Source organism: Hyalella azteca, unplaced genomic scaffold (genome assembly GCF_000764305.2).
Source record: "Hyalella azteca isolate HAZT.00-mixed unplaced genomic scaffold, Hazt_2.0.2 contig9857, whole genome shotgun sequence".
Lineage (NCBI taxonomy): Eukaryota > Metazoa > Arthropoda > Malacostraca > Amphipoda > Hyalellidae > Hyalella > Hyalella azteca.
In genome coordinates this window covers 43,507-65,347 of record NW_025939916.1, presented here as the reverse complement: position 1 = coordinate 65,347, position 21,841 = coordinate 43,507, and the positions used below count along the sequence as shown (strand labels likewise).

The 21,841-nt window shown below is 41.0% G+C and overlaps 2 protein-coding genes across 2 annotated transcripts; one reads left to right on the top strand and one right to left on the bottom strand.

Moving 5' to 3' along the window:
• On the bottom strand, window positions 1-475 carry LOC108669051 (superoxide dismutase [Cu-Zn]; the record flags this gene model as incomplete). The annotated part of the gene is given in 1 exon segment (XM_018156333.1): window positions 1-475. A coding segment is annotated over 1 exon segment (63 nt), but the record flags the coding sequence as incomplete, so codon positions are not given.
• A 6,759-nt stretch (window positions 476-7,234) lies between these two features.
• Window positions 7,235-17,938, top strand: LOC108669046 (stomatin-like protein 1). Its single transcript, XM_047882183.1, has 11 exons — window positions 7,235-7,582; window positions 9,093-9,439; window positions 10,388-10,547; window positions 11,102-11,384; window positions 11,443-11,507; window positions 11,840-11,938; window positions 12,406-12,510; window positions 13,516-13,682; window positions 14,035-14,091; window positions 16,433-16,594; window positions 16,955-17,938. The coding sequence occupies exons 2-11, from the start codon at window positions 9,094-9,096 to the stop codon at window positions 17,191-17,193; spliced, it is 1,683 nt and encodes a 560-aa protein (XP_047738139.1). The 5' UTR covers window positions 7,235-7,582; window position 9,093; the 3' UTR covers window positions 17,194-17,938.
• Window positions 17,939-21,841: the final 3,903 nt, after the last annotated feature.

Here is a 21,841-nt window from a genome sequence, read left to right as displayed (position 1 = left end):
AGCCAGCGCCCCGATCGCCATAAATGTTATGGCGCCCGCCGTGTACCCGATACACTTGCCCATGTTGGGGTAACTCGAGTGTTCAGGGTAAATATTAGGAGTCCAGGTAACTCGTGAATTCAGGGTAAATATTAGGAGTCAGGATAACTTGCGTCTTCAGCGTAAATCTTAGGTGTCAGGGTAAGTTAAGTGCTCCGAAGGAACTCTTTCGGTTTGAGATAACTTTAAGGCTTCAGGGTAACTTACAACACTTTAAATTACCTTTTTTAATGATTGATATATAACTCAAAACTTGATTATAACGGTATATCACTTCATAATACCTATTGATGACCAAAACAACTTCCGAGTTTCAGCGTTACTTTTTCACTTCAAGTGTTTTCTGTCTTCAAAAAGCTACTACTAAGAAATCTGGAATAAAAACGAATTTTTCTATTTTTAGATGAGATTATAAGTTTGCATTTTTTAAGTTCCTGGAAAATATGAAAAAATTATGGGGGGACGGTAACTATATTAGCTTGTAAGATTATTTAATTAAACAATACACGCATTCAGACCACACAAACACATGCTGCATGCAGCGGCGCTCACACAGCGTGTACACACACAACGTGTATTCACCCAAACAAAAGCTGCCTCCAGTGTATACTTCTCGCCAGGCCGCAGCAATCAAAGCAACCGGCGCACAAAATTCTGAGTATTTTACTTGTGTTGTAACAGCGTGGTGTAACAGCGCGTTGTAGCAGCGTGTTGTAGCAGCGTGTTGTAGCAGCGTGTTGTAGCAGCGTGTTGTAGCAGCGTGTTGTAGCAGCGTGTTGTAGCAGCGTGTTGTAACAGCGTGTTGTAGCAGCGTGTTGTAACAGCGTGTTGTAACAGCGTGTTGCAGCAGTTGTAACAGCGTGCTATAGTAGCGTGTTGTAGCAGCGTGTTGTAGCAGCGTGTTGTAACAGCGTGTTGTAGCAGCGTGTTGCGAATAATTATTAGGAATTGCTCAATTTTTATGAGATGTACGTCACGTAATTTCGAGGAATTGCAATGCTTATTTTTACTGAAGTCAACACGCGCTGTGTGAGAGTGAGTGGATAACGCTGTGTGTTGCGACTCTGTGTTGATAAACACATCCTGTGTGGAAGATTCCTACAAGAGAAGCCACGCAAGATAACAAGCTTGCTGATAAACGTCGCGATAACAACGGGGGTAACAATGGAGAAGAAAATAATCTTAAAAATGGTGATAATTATGATGATAAATACGGCTATAATAAAACTGATAACAATGGGGATAACAATGGAGAAGACAATGATGACTACAATAGAGATAGCAGTATGATAACAATATGATAACAATATGATAACAATAGTGAAAACCGAGGTGATATTGTCGTAAATAACAACAAATACAAATAGAGTGATTACAATAGAGATGGAAACGTTGATAGAAATGATAATAAGGACGGTGATAATAAAGTAGATAAAGAAAAAGAAAAATATAGTGTCAAGAAACCCTCTAGGAGAGAGCTACGAAAGAAAAAGTGCAGGTAGAGCTACTGAAGAGAAAGTGCTGGTAGAGCTACTAAAGAGAAAGTGCTGGTAGAGCTACTAAAGAAAAAGTGCTGGTAGAGCTACTCAAGAAAAAGTGCTGGTAGAGCTACTAAAGAAAAAGTGCTGGTAGAGCTACTAAAGAAAAAGTGCTGGTAGAGCTACCAGACATGAAGGTTAACACTAGTCATAATCACCTCCAAACATCAAGGCTAACACAAAAATCATATTGTTCATTCTGAGTCTGGCCCCATATAACGCACAGTCTGGTAACGTCTTCCTTCAAGGCTGAACAATTTCCTATTTCCGCAGGCAACGAGCAACTGAACTTTCCGTTTTTTTCCATTAAGTTTGCTGGTGCATTGCGACCATCGCAGGACTTACGACCATCGCAGGACTTACGATCATCGTAAGACTTACGACCACCGCAGGACTTACGACCACCGCAACACTTACGACCACCGCAACACTTACGACCATCGTAGGACTTACGACCAGCGCAACACTTACGACCATCGTAGGACTTACGACCACCGCAGGACTTACGACATCGCAGGACTTACGACCACCGCAGGACTTACGACATCGCAGGACTTACGACCACCGCAGGACTTACGACCATCGCAGGACTTACGACCATCGTAGGACTTATCACTTACGACCACCGCAACACTTACGACCATCGCAGGACTTACGACCATCGTAGGACTTACGACCACCACAGGAATGCTCGCGTACACAGGTCGAGGTCGCGCTCATGGTTTGCAAGCAGCGAGTATCGACCAGACGATGGCGGCCATACAATAAGTCAATACGACATGTAATTATTCTAATGAGAACATAGCAACTATATAAAAAGGTAATTCATATTAGAAAAAATTAATTGAACAAATAAATGCTAATTAAGGAATCAGGCTGCGGGGTCGTTTGTTCTGATCGAATGTTTAGCAGAGAAGCTTTACGTACGTCGCATTAAAAAGAGAAAAAAATGACTATAATAATTATAAGAAAGCGAGGGCGGCAACAATAAATATTTCCCCTTAATGCCCTTGGTGCCCTTGATGTGTGCACGTGCCCTTGATGATCGCAGCACGTGACGTGCATAAAATGTGTACTCTCACTCTGACGGCCTTCATTTTGTCGGAAACTAGACTTCAGTGAATCATGTTATACAAAGGCGTTCCGCGGCCTTCTGAAGGTTTTCCGCTGTCTTCTGAAGGCATTCTGCTGTCTTCTGAAGGTTTTCCGCTGTCTTCTGGAGGTGTTTTGCTACCTTCTGAAGGCATTAATTGTCCTGCCTTCCGATGGCGTTTTGCTACCTTCTGAAGGCGTTCTGCTGTCTTGTGAAGGCGTTTTACTGCCTTCTGAAGGCATTCTGCTGTCCTAGTTTACAGAAAAACGACCCGCTTGAATGTTCCAGTTTATAGAATCTATTTACGAAACGTATTTACAGTTTAAAAAATAATTTCAATGTCGTTTAATTGCGTGTAAATATATTGGTACATGTGAAAAATTGAAATATTAATAGAGACAAGATAATATTGCTCTAGTGAAAAAAGAATAGTTATTGTTAAGTTAAATGGTGTATATCAATGGCAGATCTAGGAAGATCGTGCATTTAAATTTATTTTTACTTAGAATAAAAATATAAATAAAAAATATTACAAATTATTTTGTATAATCCAATGTTGCAAAAGGATGCCAAAGCAACTTAAATATTACTGTTAAGTCTTTATTTAATTTTATAAATAGTATACATTGTACTGAATGCAGCGTGGCGACTCAAGTGTCGTGTTCAGGGAATCGAGCCTGATTCCATGTACGTTTAAAACTTGTTTAAATAAACATAGCGCGGAAGTTACTTGAAAAATATTTTTTAAGTATAAATCGTTGACAATTACGATAAAATCAACAGGTCAAATATTTATCATAAAATGGCATCTATGAATTAATTAATATCCTTTAGAAAGTGTTACCAGTAATGCCATTAAATGGATTTTAATGATATAATTATCACAAGTGATAATATAGACATGAGCATGCATAGAACTGACATTAAAAACAAATAATTTTTAATAGTGTTCAGCCTGTGTGTAAAATTATTTTCTCCGTTCATGATTCATCAGATCTCAAGTTCACAACTATGCACATCGATCTTACGTTTAACAACTTCTACCCCAGTGTTTCTTTGTTCGGTCTTCAACCTCACTGCTATAATTCATACATCAGTAAAATGTTAAAATATTAAACTATCATTTTGTTCCAGGAAATACACGAGTCACGCTCTGACCAACGTTCCTCACACCACCAACGCTTGACTCTCACTGACGCGCGTTTTGACGCCTCACCTCTATTTATAGGAACGCGCGGCCGCAGCTGCTGCAGGGTGACAGCTTGCGTCGCAGGTGCGGACAGAAACATGAAAGCTATTCTAGTTTATTATTTAGATAATATAACACATTTCAACGAATAATTACATTTCCTGAAGTTCATTCAAAAAGATATGACTTTATTCATGACAAGCGAATAGCAGCAATAGTTACCACTTGCATAAAAAAAAATGAGGCAGTGAGCTAATTTCGAGGCGACGTGGTAATTTATTTTCCCACTTTACGTTAGCCTTTGATAATAATTCCCTCGCTCAGCGACCACGCTGTCGCACGCATGACTTAACTAGAAGCATGGAGCTAGCGTAACTAGAAGCATGGAGCTAGCGTAACTAGAAGCATGGAGCTGGAGTAACTAGAAGCATGGAGCTAGCGTACCTAGAAGCATGGAGCTAGTTGAAGAGATTTCAACGAAATTTTGTATGTAAATACCTTACTTCCCAACGGTGATGTTTAGCTCGTGACAATTTTTATTATTTGCTTTCGTTATCGAATAATACAGTTATAGGAGAAACGACCGGCTTTTCTACCGGCCGGTTTAACCAAGAGCCGTTTACGAATATAGCCGTATACGTATAGCCATATAACTCGCAAACGGAGACAAAATCGAAAAAAATTGCAACAAGCTAAATATCATCGTTGTTGAGGTTAGGTTTTGAAATACTAAGTTTCGTTCAAATCTGTTCAGTAGTTTGGAAGAAATTTCTTGATTACTGCGAATTTAAGCACGTATTGCCGTTTAAATCACGAATGTAGGTGAAATTGAAAAAAAAAACTCGCGAACGAAGGCAAAATCGAAAAAATTTTTCAGTAGCTAAACATTACTGTTCGGTAGTTAGGACTGTAAATTTAAAATTTCGTTCGAATCTGTTCAGTAGTTTGGAAGAAACTCCTTGATCGCTGGGAATTTCGGCTCGTAACGCTATAGAACTCACAAATGAACGCAAAATTAAAAATAATTACACGTGCCACACATTACCATTAGGTCCTAATGAATACGTGTACCAAGTTTCATCGAGTTACGTTCATTATAGTTTGAGAGATATATTCCTTGATCGTTCGTTGATTTTGGAAATTGGCCATGAGTCCGGCCGTTAATTTGTCCGAGACGTAAACCCAGGGGAGGTTAAAAAAACAGATCTGAGTGAAAAAAAACCATCGCTGGGAGTCCTGTGCTGCACGTGTTGTGTATAAATCGTCAAACAAACGCTCAAACTTCTGACTTCGACTTCGGACTGCCGCCCCCCTATGGCCTTCTTCTTCCATACCGTCCCCCAAAATCTTTCCACCGCCACTAGGGGGGGGGGGCGATATCGCCCACTTTGGGAACCACTGGCATAATTGCTTAAATATCATTAGTATACTTCACTATAAAACCATTTAAATGTCGGGCGAAGTTGCGGAATTGCCGAATCTGTAGAATCAGCGTTTCTATACTATAAGAATCTGGAGTTAGGTCAGTGAGCAAAGTTTTTTAATATTCATATAAAAAGGAATTTGACCGAACTTGACCTAACCTTTTCTAACTCTAACTGTCGATTTATGTTCTAATTCCTACCCTTACGTCCGATTTTCTGCATCAGCGACGAAACGTTTATTCTACATATTCGGCAACTGTCTGCCGATTTCATAGAATTGACAATTTCGGCACGACATATATATTTTTTATTTGCCCGGTCTACGACAGCGCCGGATGCTTGACACACTAGTGGAAGTGAGTCACCAAGACTATGTGGGTACTCACTGCCTCATTTCCGTTCATTTTACTCATCGTTGTTCGTGTACAAAAGCAGGTGAGCAAGAAGCCTGGACAATTTATTTAATCATGATAGAAACTGGTCTTGAATTATATATTTAAATATTACAATATCAATAACGGAAACCTAATAATAGGTATTTTAACACTGTAGAATCATTCATTGAAAATTCGTAATATACATAATAAAATATTAAAATGTAACACCCGAATTTGCATAGATTATATTTATTTAACAGAGTGCGGGGAGTGATAGGACGGAGCTACAGCGTGGCCTGGGGCTGCAACGTCCGAAACACAGACGACCAAGTATATAGAGAATAACTATGATAGTAAAGATAGCAAAGATACCAAGGATTGCTAGGATATCAAGAATGCCAAGGATACGAGGCTACAAAGGATAATATCAACACGCGCAGGCAACAGACGCAACAAAAAAGTACTACTAAAACAATAGGAAAATGTGTTATCAGACGAATCAAGTATCAGAAGGCTCATATTTAGTGTAAATAAAGTGTTCAGTTATAATAGATAATGTATTCATGTTAATGAGTTCAACGGATCTTCGTTAAACACGCTCTATGTCTCGAATATAAATATCGTCTTCAGACTAAATATTTTCGGTCACTGTACAAACAATTAGAATATATGTAAGTTTTATTTAAAAAATGTCAACACATAATATATTTTTACTAATATTATCATCAATAAATACTGTAATTATTATCTGATTTATATATTTAAATACGCGATATTGAGTACGTAACCTACACTGAGAAAAATGGATGGATCATTTTGTCCATATACAGTACATACTTGCTGCGTGTAGCAATGAATCGTTCTTTTTCCGAGGCAAATTTGGTCAAGGTGACCTATATAAGGGCAAAGTCTCAATAATTTCTTTCAGTGTAGAATATTTAATATTTGAATATTCTACTGTTCGTTCAATCAGTACCGTAATCGTGAAGCTATATGCCTATAATCTGAATTAACACTCACCGAGTCGCCAGTGATGCATGAGTAGCCAATGTTTTTCCACTGCAATAAACTCGCCCACATCTCATACAAAAAAATAGGCGATATTTTATTTTGTTCGAAAAATCATGTTTATTGTTCGTATAATGATTATTTATGAGTAAATCCTGGTGGGTTGTTACTCTCGTACCAGTTAGCATGAATAAGTCACGAAATTCATAGTTACAACTGGTGAACTGGTGCTACTAATATTTCCAACGATAAAAACAATACAGGGTAAATTTGAGTGCTGTCATCTTCTGTATTTTTTTTTAATTGATAAATACTCAAATGGTAATCATACGCAGATATCCTAAATAAGAATTCCACATAAAATCTACATGCTCAAAGTCTCATGCTAAAAAATTGGGGCTATTTATTTCTCAAAATATTAACAGCCTGTATGAATTTAAATCTTAGCTGTGGTGGTGAACTATTCCTCAAACTTATTCAGTTTTAAATCAGTTACTCCAGTAACTCGTTTTCTACGAAAAAACTCGCGTATTGACCGACAGTTGCGGGAAGCTGGCATCGTCTGCACTCTGCAGTGTTGCGTCTGACACAAAACTGCCAGCAATGCCAGAAGCATCCGCCTAAATAATAAACTTCATAGAAAATAAGTGAATTGAAATATTAATTTTTCTTGATAGTTGAGCTGTTAATCAATTTCTTTGTGTAGATAAGCTACCTAGAATGTTCGCGTGATCGTGAAGGCAAGTTCATTTAATTTTCAGCAATCGGCTGCAGGCCCGCAAGTGGCAGAACTCGAGATAAATCAAAAGTTGCTATGGCAGCACTAACTCATCTGAGTGGCAAAGTTCATCATTAGCCAGCCCAGCTAAGTCAACACAGAAAACTACAACTAACTACACACACATCTAAATCAGGTGAGATTAGTACACAATGTCTGGGGTCCAACTAGGCTTTTTGTTAACTGTGCGCGTGCGGAGTTGTTTACACCTGCACTGCGACTGCAGTGATGTACTAAGTTAAAGTTACTTACGGATAGTTTCATTTAAATATAATATGTAGATTCATATTCTGATTGTCACCATATTGTGATAATGATTGATCTGTTGTCACTATACGATGAGAGGCGGTGAAACTTGAACTCATTCTAAATCCATCGCGCCTCGCGGGGGCCGAAAATTGTTCCTTACTTGGCTGCCTTAATGTAATTTCCACGTTTATGAGGTTTGCACAGCCTTTTATAGTAATAATAAAAGTATTTACAGCCTTGTCCTGGCCCTTGAATGGTAAAACTCGTCATTCCTTGTTGTATTGGCGTTGTAATATGAATTCAATGTTTATTATTCAAAAGAAGAGAGGTGCCAGCGCACGATGAGCTCTCCTGCTGTTTGTTTACATCCTTGACTGCCGCTGCGCCGACAGATGGCGTCTCGCTCACTGCTCGAGGATTTCATGAATCGATCATGTAAACAAAAAAAAACCTTATCAGGAGCTTATGGTCATGGAGGAGTTATTTCATAAATAGTTGATTAGAAAATCAATATTTTTAGGAGCTTAGGGAGTGAGTGATCTACTAATTCCTAGTATTGTATCAGAAGTTATCAGGGGCTTGTGGAATGTGGAGTAAGTAGGTAATTTATCAATATTCTGTAAAAATGTCAGATCTTATTAGGTGTGTAAATAGTCTGTGATAGATCATTAAGCTAAATTGTTGGTAATTGTTATCAGCCCTTCAAAGCGTATGAGAGTAGAAGAACTGAAGATTGTCTGGACGCTCTCGATGTTATTATATTATATATAATAATTTATAATTTCGCTCTCGGAAAAATTTGCATACATCCTGCCGAAGATTACTTTGAAGTGACTCGCTTGCCCCCGTCGTATTAAATAACGTACGAACGTGCCTCTCTCCTCATTAACGTGGCGACGTGTGTTCAGGCTCACTAACGTGCTCACGGTCTCCCACTACCGTACCTTACCCTCGTGCCTTCACATGCAGACTTCTGAATAACGTACATATGGGCCTCCAGCCCCCCTAAAACGTACACATGTGCGTTTCCAACTTCCAATAACGTGTCCGCGTGACCTTGGCCCCAAATAACGTACTATTGTGTCCCCAGCCCCCCCACCAACGTACCCACGTGTCCCCAGCCCCACACTAACGTGCCCACGTGTCCCCAGTCCCCCACTAACGTGCCCACGTGTCCCCAGTCCCCCACTAACGTGCCCACGTGTCCCCAGTCCCCCACTAACGTACGCACGTGTTCTCTGCCCCCCCCACTAACGTGCCCACGTGTTCTCAGCCCCCCACTAACGTGCCCACGTGTCCCCAGTCACTAACGTGCCAACGTGCCCACGTGCCCCCAGTCCCCCACTAACGTACGCACGTGTCCCCACCCCCTCACTAACGTGCCCACGTGCCCGCAGGATGGTCTCGTACGCCAAGTACAGCCTCGTGCCCACGGACGAGCCTGACAAGACAGCGTCAGCAGCCTTCCCGGAGTCAGCCAAAGCAGGTGGGGGGGAAAACCTCCCCTCGTCGGGGGGTGGGGGGATTTTGGGGAGCATTTTCAGTAACACCCATAAAGCCCCTTCTATGAACCGCTCTACCCTCCCCCCTCCCCCCAACTCCGCGTTCGATTACACCTCCGCGTTCAACTTCAAGTCCGCGTTCGACTACAACTCCGCTAACCCCGGCCAGTATCAGTCCGCCTTCGACTACGGCTACCGCAAGGACCCAGCGGCCGCCAACATGGCTGCCACCGGTAACAAGGGTGCGTTGGGTGACAGAAAAATGAAAAAACTGTCAATAAATACTGATGCTATCATCGGAAAAGTAAATGGGTTGTATTGTCCATTCGGAATGTGTCCATATTGACACATTCGGTACAAGTAGCACCGATACGTGATTATGATGGGCCGAAGTGAGTCAGGATGACCTATTATAGGACAAGAAAGATATCGCTATTTACAGAAAGTCTCACTCGTTTACTTGTTGCTTGGTACCCCCACCCCCGCGCCCCAATTAAATACGTACCGTATTTCACAAGTGTATCTTCAAAGAAAATTATTCTATGTAAATACGTGATATAAATTCGTTGAATGCATTTGTTCCCGCGTATACGTGATGAAAATTTCAATGTTCAGTTACAAATTCCTCCCTAATTTTTCCGTGTTGTCGATAATCGTGCATGCCTTCAAATCCTTTTGTCACGTCTCAACGCGCCCTGCCTTGTCTGAACACGTTGCAACATGTCCTAACATGTCTTTGCGTGTCATAACATGTGCTAACGTGTCCTAACATGTCTTACTTTGTCATAACATGTCTTAACATGTCCTAACATGTCTTGACGTGTCCTAACATGTCTTAATGTGTCATAACATGTCCTAACAAGTTCTAACGTGGTCCTCACATATCATAACGCGTTTCAACATGTCCTAACGTGTCATAATATATATAACGTGTCCCAGCTCGTTTCAACATGGTCCTCACATGTCTTAACGCGTTGCAACATGGTCCTCACACGTCCCAACGCATAACAACGTGTCCTAACATGTCCTAACACGTTTCAACGTGTCCTAACATGTCAAAACGCGTTACAACGTGTCCTCGCATGCCCTAACGCAAAACAACGTGTCCTAACATGTCCTAACGCGTTGATACGCGTCCTGACATGTCCTAACGCATTACAACGCGTCTTCACACGTCCCAACGTGTGCAGCGGTGCGTCGGTCAGTATGGCGGGAGACGTGCGACGCGACGCGCTGCCTCAGCGCCATCGTCACAGCGCTGAGCCTCGTCTTCATCGTCCTGACGTTCCCCTGCAGCCTGCCCTTCTGCCTCAAGCGCCTCGAGCAGTGGGAGCGCATCGTCGTCTTCAGGTAACTTCTTAGTACTTTTTGATTCTATTTTGTCCATAAAATAATAATATTTGTTATTTTGTCCATGTCCTATTAAATTGTATTATATTTTTGTAATCAATTGTATGTGCCTCGAGCTGTGGGAGCGCATCGTCGTCTTCAGGTAACTTCTTCTTACTTCTTTATTGTATTTTTGCCCTTGATTGACTTTTTTTATTTATAGCAGAGGGAGGTAACCTTTTTGTTGTATTTGAATAACTTTTTATTTATGGCAGAGGGAGGTAACTTTTTATTGTATTTTTGTCCTTAAAATATTAATATTTATTATTTGTCCATGCCCTATTAAAAATGATCAATTGTATTTTTGTCATTGATTTACTGTTTATTTATAGAAGAGGGAGGTAAGGTACCTTTTTTATTGTATTTTTGTCCTTGATTAACTTTTTATTAATAGAAGAGGGAGGTAACTTTTCTTTATTGTATTTATGTCCTTGATCAAAAATGATCTAAACGTTATGATGCATGATATTCGATATTAATTATATACCGTATGATTAATTGTAATCTCCCCTCAGACTGGGGAGGCTGCGGGGGGTGTTCGGCCCCGGGCTTGTGTTCGTGATCCCCTGGAGTGACCGGAGCAGCAGAGTGGACATGCGGACCAAGGCCTTCTCTGTCCCTCCCCAGCAGGTGGGTGTTGCTGGTGTTGCTGGTGTTGCTCCCCAGCAGGTGGGTGCTGCTGGTGTTGCTCCCCAGCAGGTGGGTGTTGCTGGTGTTGCTCCCCAGCAGGTGGGTGTTGCTGGTGTTGCTCCCCAGCAGGTGGGTGTTGCTGGTGTTGCTGGTGTTGCTCCCCAGCAGGTGGGTGTTGCTCATGAGGTAATATATATATTGATGTTTCAGGTACGTCGTGACCAAGCACTGCATCAGGTACGTCGTGACCAAGCGCTGCGTCAGGTACGTCGTGACCAAGCACTGCGTCAGGTACGTCGTGACCAAGCTGGTACGTCGTGACCAAGCATGTAGGTGAGTCTAACAATATCCTGTTATTGGCTCAACCTATATCCTATATCTACGTATATATATTATACGTATATTTATTAAAAATTATAATTACGTATACATATTTATATTATATATTATATTGTAACGTGGTTACAGGGAGCTGGAGCGTACGTCAAGTACGTCGTCACCGAGCATGTACGTGGGCCTGACCATATCCTATATCTGCGTTTATATATTATACTTATATATATTATATATACCTAAATATTATATACGTATCTATATGTATTATATTGTAACGTCGTATACAGGGAGCTGGAGCGTGACAGGGCGGGGCTGGCGCAGCAGGTGCAGCGCGACCTCAACGCCAGGGTCCTCGAGTGGGGCATCGAAATCGGCCACGTCGACATGTGCGTAACGCGGTATTCTGCACGTGTGACTGATTTTAAACGTTTTTCAACGCGCTATAATTCGTCATAAACTCGTCTAACATGTCTCAAACCGTTTTAACATGTCTTTGTCAGGTTCTACCTTGTCTCAACCTGTTCTAATGTATCTATACGAGTCTTGAACTGGTTCTATCGTGTCTCAACCCGTTCTATCGTATATAAACGAGTCTTAAACAGGTTCTATCGTATCTAAACGAGTCTTAAACTGGTTCTATCGTGTCTCAACCCGTTCTAACGTGTCTAAACGAGTCTTAAACAGGTTCTATCGTATCTAAACGAGTCTTAAACAGGTTCTATCGTGTCTCAACCCGTTCTAACGTGTCTAAACGAGTCTTAAACTGGTTCTATCGTGTCTCAACCCGTTCTAACGTTTCTAAAGAATTCTTAAACTAGTTCTAATGGGTTGTGGTACGTCTTATCGCGGGCAGGAGTCAGGTGACGGTGCTGAAGGAGCCTGAACCCAACGACCCCCTGAAGCCGTTGCTCGGCGCCCTGGGCTCCTTTGCCGGCGGGGGCGCCGCGGGGGCCGCTGGGTAAGTCCCGTGATATCTTTACGATGGTCGTAATTACGTCCTGTGATATATTTACGGTGGTCGTAAGTCCCGTGATATATTTACGGTGGTCGTAAGTCCCGTGATATATTTACGGTGGTCGTAAGTCCCGTGATATTGTCACGGATGTCGTAAGTCCAGTGATATTGTCACGGATGTCGTAAGTCCTGTGGCGATTATTATTTCTGCGCTCATCGTAAGATATTAGGTGAACATAATTTTTGCCGAGGACTTAAATTCTATTGCTATCGTAAATTTTATTATAATCGTAAATTCTATTACTATCATAAATTCCATCACTATCGTAAATTTTATTACTATCGTAAATTATATTATAATTGTAAATTCTATTACTATCGTAAATTCTATCATAATCGTAAATTTTATTACTGTCGTAAATTCTATTAAATCGTAAATTTAATACTATCGTAAATTCTACTACTATCGTAAATACGGCCTCTATTTCAAATCCTTCAATAGTCGTAAGTTTTATTGAATTGCACGACATCGCTCGTCCTTAAGTCGTCCCTATATGTCTGGTCTGGCCATCGATTATCCGCCGAAGTTTATTGAAGAATTTCTGTGGCATTTTTTGTTCTAATTCTGGGAACTGTTTTAGTAATGCAACCCAATGATGAACTCGAAATATTTTTTCTGTTAAATAAAGTCTCGGTCTAGTTAATTACACAATTAGATTTATTAGAGCCAATAAAATGAATAGTAAATTATCTTATTGCAATATTATGTACTATAATTATATATATATTATGTCTATACACTATAATTATATGATCTTTTAGTGATGTATTATTTATTGTATTGATCACTTTTCATCGGGCTATCATTATATTTTTATCTATTGTTTTTTTTTTGTTGTGCGTTGTGTATTGAAAGATAAATTGTACACAGAGAAATGAGTAAAACTTTGTCCAAATAGCGATGGAAATCCAAACCCACTCATTTATCTCACATTATTTCCTCCTGTAGGGGGGGCGGCGCCCTTGGGGCAGCAGGGGCGGGGGGCGCCGTGTCGGGCGCCTCTGCGCTGCTAAGCGGCCTCCTGTCGGGGGGCGTCGCCCCCCCAGCGGCGCCCCCCTCCAAGGGCGCCTCTACGGTCCTCAACATCCCCGGGCTGGCGGGGAGTCCGGGGGCAGGTCAGCTTCCTATATGAAATAATGAATTATAATATAAAATAATTTCATGAAATAAAATATATCACAGTATAATATGGTGTTATATAAAGTAATAAGTATAATATATAATATAATATAGTATTATATAATATAATATAATGTAATATAATATAAAATAATATAATATGATATAATATAATGAGTACCACTGTGTCCCGTATATTTGCATATGCTTATTAATCTCACGTACGTCCCGTCATTCTCCTTTTATTTTGAGTGGTATTGAGGGTTTATTAACATCTAAATTAATTACCTGCTAATTAGTATAACAATTATTGTTACAAAATATTCATTGTAACGCTGCGACCTGCAGGCAACGGCCCCGTCATGGGGGGAGCCCCGCGCCCCCCACAGATGCCCCCCATGTCAGGCAAGTCCCCTATATATAAATAAATATGTATACCGTATAAAAATATAAATATAAAATATGCGATTCCTACTGCATTATTCCCCTCTTATACTCTTAATGTTCACACATATCATTATTATATTATACGTATGTGCTACTATTCCTGACCAGTTAAAAACGATGAGATTTTTTAAATAAATTCTAAATGTTATTTAATTTTAAATTTTTGTGATATTTTGGTATTTCATCAACATGGAAACATGTGCTCACTTGCCATGTCCATGTTATGCGTCCACTGATATTTGTGCTAATGCACAAAAAAAATTGTGTTGATGCCAACAAAATTTTGAGTTGATGCTAAATTTTATGTTGATGCCAAATTTTGTGTGTTCAAAATTTTGTGTTGATGCTAATTTTTGAGTTCTGTCAGATTTTGTACAAAGTTTTATTTTTATTTGAACGATATTTTGTTACGATGGCAGGTTTTGTTCACTGCTGAATATTTCTTATGTTGTGCAATATTTTTTATGTTGTGCAATATTTTTTATGTTGTACAATATTTTTTATGTTGTGCAATATTTTTTATGTTGTGCAATATTTTTATGTTGTTCAATATTTTTTATGTTGTGCAATATTTTTTATCTTGTGCAATATTTTTTATGTTATACAATATTTTTTATGTTGTGCAATATTTTTATGTTGTGCAATATTGACAGTTTGTGGGGGTGGGGATGACACGGAGCCCCTCCTGCCCCGGTCCCCCTCCCCGCAAGGTGGGGAAATAACACCCTAACAAAATTTAGAGTCGCCCCAGCTTCTGGTAATACAAATCAGAAGCTGCCGCGTCTGTAAATTTTCATTGGGCATATTAGCCTCCGACGACACTCAGGGAATTGAATTGGTCATTTTTTTCCTAATAGTGACACACTTTTTTACCCACAATTGCAGCTGAGTTGTGATACGAACTTTTGACAGGCCAAATTGGGTCAGGGTGACCCACATTAAGGCAAAAAGTGCATCTCTATTTGGATAAAATCTCACTTATTTCTCAGAGTGTAGTCGCATATATATAAGGAGGGCTATTACATGTACTCAATTTTTTGAATTTACTCATGTTTATAAACACGAACCGACTTCGGTTGTTTGTAATTAATTGCCGCGGAGTTAGCTGGCAAATATTTATATATTGTAGCAATATTTACCGCCTACCATATTATAACATTATAATAACCGTGCTTTGTCGGTTATTATATATTCATCGGAGCAGGATTTGCAGCTTTACAGTTACAGTGCTAGGAACATACGTCGTAAAGGAATTATTTTAAGTGAAAGGGGAAGCTCAACAAAAGTAATCATTGTATCATGAAACGTATAAACTATTGAAGATGTTCTGGACGATGATGTCCACGGTCACGCTGATGCGCCGCCTTCGTCAAAAAAAACGTTCCCAATCCCTGACAGACGAAACATTCCCCGAACGACAATTAAACGCAAATTAAAAACAAACGTAACTAAAAAATATAACTATTACTTAACTAATGGAATAGGAACGTAACTACCGCACATCTGCCCTCGGTTGGGCCTGCTGATGCACGATGCTGCTATACTTGCTTCTTACCGCCGGTAGTGGTGCAGGGGTGGACGATCAGGAATTGAGTTCAAGGTACACGTCCCATCTCTTGAAGGTCTCAATGGTTAACTCCCTTCCTCCTCTCAGCCCCATAGGCAAGGCGTTGAACAGCCTCTATCCCGCCGCGCAAAGCGATCCATCTGAAAAAAACTCTCCCCTAAGTAGCCCAGCGCCCATATCCCGCTGGTCTCGTTGGACTGCCTCTAATTGCCGAACTACGCGGACCGTGAATGGGGTTCACAGCTGGCAGCAGTACTAAAGGAGAGGGATCAAAATTATAAAGGCTTTGAGGCAGTACTATCAAAACTCGCTTAGGTACACGTAGCGGTTGATTTCTCGTCTGTAATTGGTGGATTTAGCTTGAAAAGCCGTCGGTGATTGGTTGATGGAGTTATAAACTGGGATTATTAGGATAGTACGTCCCGCAAAGAGTGTGATAATCGGTTCCGCTTCTCTTCTTCTGAACGTCAGCCAAATCCGCCTCATCTATCGCCTGCCTCTTGCAGCTACCTACATCCGCGAATTTGGCATCAAACGTATCTTCAGTATTCATTGACATGCACTCCGAAATCGCAAAAAAGTTCTTTCTCATCGGTTTTTCTGTAGTGATCGATACAGCATCCCGACCTCTGTCTCAACCCAGTATTTTAATACCTCAAACTTAGTATTACGTAAAGTAAAGGATATTACCCCGCCTATGCACCACATGTGTATTCTTCCTACCACCCTCAGGCGCGGGCGCTGCGTACGGCGCCCCCACGACGCCTCTGGGGCAGTACCTGGCGTCGCTGGTGGCGGCGCCCACGGCGGGCGCCCTCACGCACGGCGTCTACAGACTCGCCGTCGAGCGCCCGCAGCTCCCGACGTGCGTCTTCGTCATCTTCGTGGGCGCCGGTGGGTGACATGGGGTGGCGGGGGGTGCTGACCGTGAATGGGGTTCACAGCTGGCAGCAGTACCCAAGGAGAGGGATCACACAGGCTCGTGAGGGGGAGTGGGGTTCATGAGGGGAGTGAGGAGTGGGGCAAGTGAGAGGGCGAGGAGTGGAACACGTGAGAGGGCGAAGAGTGGGTTAAATTGTGTGCTCACCATCATGGGTGGGTATAAATTAATGATGCACAACAATGTACGAGTACGAGACCAGGGATGCTAGGGTATGTGTGCCCGGTAATGCCTTGAAATGTGCTGCATGGGAACGTAACCCGTAATTCAAATGTACTTCTGTATACATGTGTACCCCCCCTCATCCCCCCCAGGTGCCCGGCAGGTGGTGGAGGGGGATATCCCCTCCGTAACCCCCGACGTGAGCGTGACGGTGTCACAGGAGGACCTCTACGCCATCTTCTCGGGGGCGCTGCCGCCCTTGCAGGCATACCTGTCGGGGAGGCTGGGGGTGCAGGGGAGCGTGCAGATGCTGGTGGGGTTGCAGGTGTTGCAGGAGGTGCACCAGAGCCTCACCCCCGCGGGGGGAAAGGGGGGGACCTTCGTCGTATAGGAGCAAGCGGGGGGAGGGAAGCCCAAACGGGCCTAGGAGGGCCGGGGGGTTACGTATCCTTACGACGATGGTCGTAAGTCGTACGGTGATGCGTAAGTTGTACAATGGTCGTAAGAGGTGCCATGGTCGTAAGTCGTACGGCGGCTGATATACGGTGATCGTTGTACGGCCTATACGGCTATACGCCTATACGGCTGTGTGCCTATACGGCTATACGCCTATACGGCTATACGCTTATACGGCTATACGGCAGACGGCTCTCAAACTTACGATGAGCTCTGAGTATGGGACGGCCGTGCCCGTACCCGTGCCCACGTGACGGCCGCATTAAAGGCGGCCATGGCAGCTACCCACCACCCCCTCCCTCCTTCCTCCCCTCCCTGCCCCCGCTTGCTTAGTCATCGTCGAGCTGGATGACGTCATCGTATAGCTTGATGACGTCATCGTCATGCTTGATGACGTCATCAAGTTACGTTAGGCTTATAGCTATGCTACAGGCCCAACGTATTCATATTTTTAATTAAGTTGAAACTTATTTAGATATTTATTTCCATTTCAGCTTAATTAAAGTTCAATAGCGTTGGGCAATCGCTTTAACTTTTACTGGCCTGTAAACTCACAAGCCTGGTAGGAATAACATTGCCTGGTAGGAATAACATGCAGATAATGCAGAGCGTTGTTTCTCATGGCTTCAATATCTCCACTCGTAGCTATGGTAGGAATAACATTGCCACAGATAAAAATATAAAGGTTAGTTATAAGAAATTCCCCTCAGCCTCACTTCGCACAATTTCTTTCAAGTTTCCCATTAAATTACGCTTTGATAATCAATGGATATCATTAGGAATTATTTTGTTTTAAAACTTGATTTTATCTTTTGTTGACTTTATTGACTTCAGACTTATCATTTGTATCATATAATTATTGCAAACAAATATATAATCAAAAGTTTCTTTCGACTAACTATTTCGACCTGCACTATTAATGGTTATTTAAAATCCAATTTTATTTGAATTCGATAGTACATTAAATCTTGTTTGAAGTCGATATATAGTGACGGGCCTGTTATTTTATATTAAATGTTTTATGAAGTCAATAGTGACTTACTAGTTATTTTGTATTCATTGTTATTTTAAGTGAGGTAGACTCACAAGTCTGGTAGGAATAGCATAGCCTGGTAGAAATATCGCGGTCTGGTAAAAAAAATATCGTGGTCTGGTAGGAATAGCTTGGTCTGGTAGGAATTTCGTGGTCTGGTAAAAAAAATATCGTGGTCTGGTAGGAATAGGTAGACTCACAAGTCTGGTAGGAATAGCATAGTCTGGTAGGAATAGCGTGGTCTGGTAGGAATGTTGTGGCCTGGTAGGAATGTCGTGGTCTGGTATATAGGAATGTCGTGGTCTGGTAGGAATGTCGTGGTCTGGTAGGAATGTCGTGGTCTGGTAGGAATGTCGTGGTCTGGTAGGAATAGCGTAGTCTGGTAGGAATGTCGTGGTCTGGTAGGAATAGCACAGTCTGGTAGGAATAGCACCGTCTCACTGAACTAAATCGAGCTACTACTCTTAACCCATCGCTAGTACGAACTAGTACATGTTTATACAACATCTAGGAGCATTACTGCACTAGAACTTCTATGTACAATAAAATCTAGTCAAATTCTGCCATTTGTTGTATTTTTCTTCATCCTTCCACACACTTACATTTCTGCTAGTTAATTGATGTGTCTTTTTTTCTAGAACGATTGCTTCTAAAAATATTATGTGTATGGATTTACTTTCGTATGTATGTGTGTGTGAATGTATTGTATTGCTCATTCATATTGTGTAGATGAATACGTCGGCAAAACCACAACGAATTATTTAAAAATTTGCCCGTTTATAACTGATTTTATAGCGATACGACGAAGCATTCAATTGGATATTAGATTCATGAAAATATATCGTGTTAACAATTAAATTAAGTGCAATGGAAGACATATATGCCTGTAGGAAATATTATAGTCGATGAATAATGAAGCAAAACAAATTCACTATAAAGCTGACCATTTGTTACGGAATATACAGACAAGGAATAACGCATTAACGGAAAACTTTAAATAAAAATCCCTAAACTTATCCGAGGAATGATTATATGCTTGTAGAATATCGAAAAATACCAGGGGAATGGTTATTAATTGGGGAATAATTGAATTCATTTATCCCTACCTATACCGGTATATTATTTCAATAAAAGTAGAATCCCAGAAGTCACAATCACCATCACCCAGGTACGACATCACCATCACCCAGGCGCGACAATCACCTCTATTACGTTCAATAATTGATTCAATAAAAATAACAATATCCTAGGCGCGACAATCACCATCACCCAGTGCGACAATCACCATCACCCAGGCGCGACAATCACCATCACCCAGGCGCGACAATCACCATCACCCAGTCAAGCAATAACTTCAGAGACTTTCCCTGAAACATAAAATTATTAACATAATTTCAATGAAAATAATAAACCTAAATGCAAGTATTTTATTCATATTAAAAATATGATCCGGAAGCTATCCAGAAACTCTTGGGAATGACAATACTTGATGCGAATGAAAATTAATCCTTCATCAATAAAATCAAGACGCGTATTTGCTCCACAAAAATTTAATAATAACTTTACTGGCACGAACTTTAATATCGGAATTTGACGAAAAATAAAATTACTAACGTAAAATCTGACAACATTATTGCCGTAAATAAATATGTAGTTTTCGCATATAAACAGACATGTGGGCACTAAAAAGACGCTTGAAAATAACTTCCTCGTAGCGGACTTTAGCATGGGACGGCCGACGAAGCGCGCGTGCGTGGTCGCCATTGTGGAAGTTCTCGTCAGTCGCGCTATAGCCTTTATAGGACGAGGTTATGTGTTTCAGAGCTCCGCTGTTCATCTCATTCACGTGGGTTAGAACCCATGTTTCTCATTTTATCAACGAGATTTACGTATCATGTGACTTACCTATAATTTTATTCATCTACGCATTGTTGTGGATTATCTTGGAACCGGCGAAATTTGACAGAAAATATTTATTTGTTGTGCTTACCTGTGACTGATCGACCGCGGCCATTTTATGTTTTTTGTTGACTTATCTCGTAATTGTAGGGACACTTGTGGCCTCCTTGCAGTGGTGACTCAACTGGTATTATTAAAATAACTTTTTCAGTGATTATTCATGGTTGGTTCGCGTGGTTCCTGGGCGTGTGAGGTGGCAGTGAACCGACGTAGTCTCCGGCCACGTGCTCGACTGTGGCTGAGGGAGGCTCGCGGCGTGGCAGTGATCAAAGCTTTATTTCTTGATAAAATCAACTGGTGTTTTTATCTAAAACTTTCGCAGTGATTTTCATATTCATGGTTTCACAACGTGATGAATTGATGATTGTGACACATTTTCTGAATATTTATTTCCTGATTACGAAAATAATGGCTTAGAATTGTGCTCTGCAACTCTATACTTGTTTCGCCTTGACACTAAGTCACCAAGTGTGATGTTTGGTATGTTAATAATTCATAGTTCATACTGCACTAAACTCGCCACATTTTCAGAAATTCGATTCAGTACATGTCAGAAATACATTTCCTTGTATTTTGTAGATGCAAATGATTTTTAATATACTAAGGAAACTGTTGCAATGTTTGTTGAAGCATTTATTTAATTTGCTTCACATGCTGTATATTTGTTATTTTTTAGTTACAAATTTTAGAACATTTAAGTCTTACATTTTATTTTATTTATTTTTGCTATATTTGTTGATAGAATAATCTCCTGTTATTTCTTACATAGATTGAACTACAGTTGTAGTGTTACGTTACGGCGGCGGACAGTTGGTGTGTTACGTTACGGCGGCGGACAGTTGGTGTGTTAAGTTACGGCGGTGGACAGTTGGTGTGTTACGTTACGGCGGTGGACAGTTGGTGTGTTACGTTACGGCGGTGGACAGTTGGTGTGTTACGTTACGGCGGTGGACAGTTGGTGTGTTACGTTACGGCGGTGGACAGTTGGTGTGTTACGTTACGGCGGTGGACAGTTGGTGTGTTACGTTACGGCGGTGGACAGTTGTAGACTTGTAGTGTTACATTACGGCGGTGGACGGTTGGTGTTACGTTACGGCGGGAATTTACGTTGAGGGATTACGTTCTTTCATTACGTCCAGAGGTAATTTTATCATTCATCGTATATTCATATATCGCTTAATTTATAACTATATATATCAATATTTTATATTTATGGAATGTTCCGATGGTGCCATCCCTGCATGCGCAACTCGATCTGTCGTCGTCTTACACCCAGAAAACTTTAACGGTCAACAACTCTTTTTGATTCCGCGTCTGAGTACCGCTACGTTTAGGTAACAATGAAGGGATAATTATCGACTACTGGATTTGCGACGTCGTTTTGCTTTATGACTTCATCGATAATTTTTATCTCTTTTATGCCTTTTTATTTTAAACCACGTAAACATTACTACACCTCTGAATATTACTCCAACTTTTAAGTATTACGCTAGCGCAAAATGTTACACCACTATTAAATATCGCCTAATCAAATGAACATCACACCCTAGACTCGAGTTTGTAAACAACGAAAGTCCGCGTAGTTCTTATT

Coding starts and splice junctions, on each gene's coding strand:
- LOC108669046 (XM_047882183.1), top strand. CDS start 9,094: ATGGTCTCGTACGCCAAGTACAGCCTCGTGCCCACGGACGAGCCTGAC. Junction 10,548..11,101: donor GAGCGCATCGTCGTCTTCAG/GTAACTTCTTAG, acceptor ATCTCCCCTCAG/ACTGGGGAGGCTGCGGGGGG. Junction 14,092..16,432: donor ACAGATGCCCCCCATGTCAG/GCAAGTCCCCTA, acceptor TACCACCCTCAG/GCGCGGGCGCTGCGTACGGC.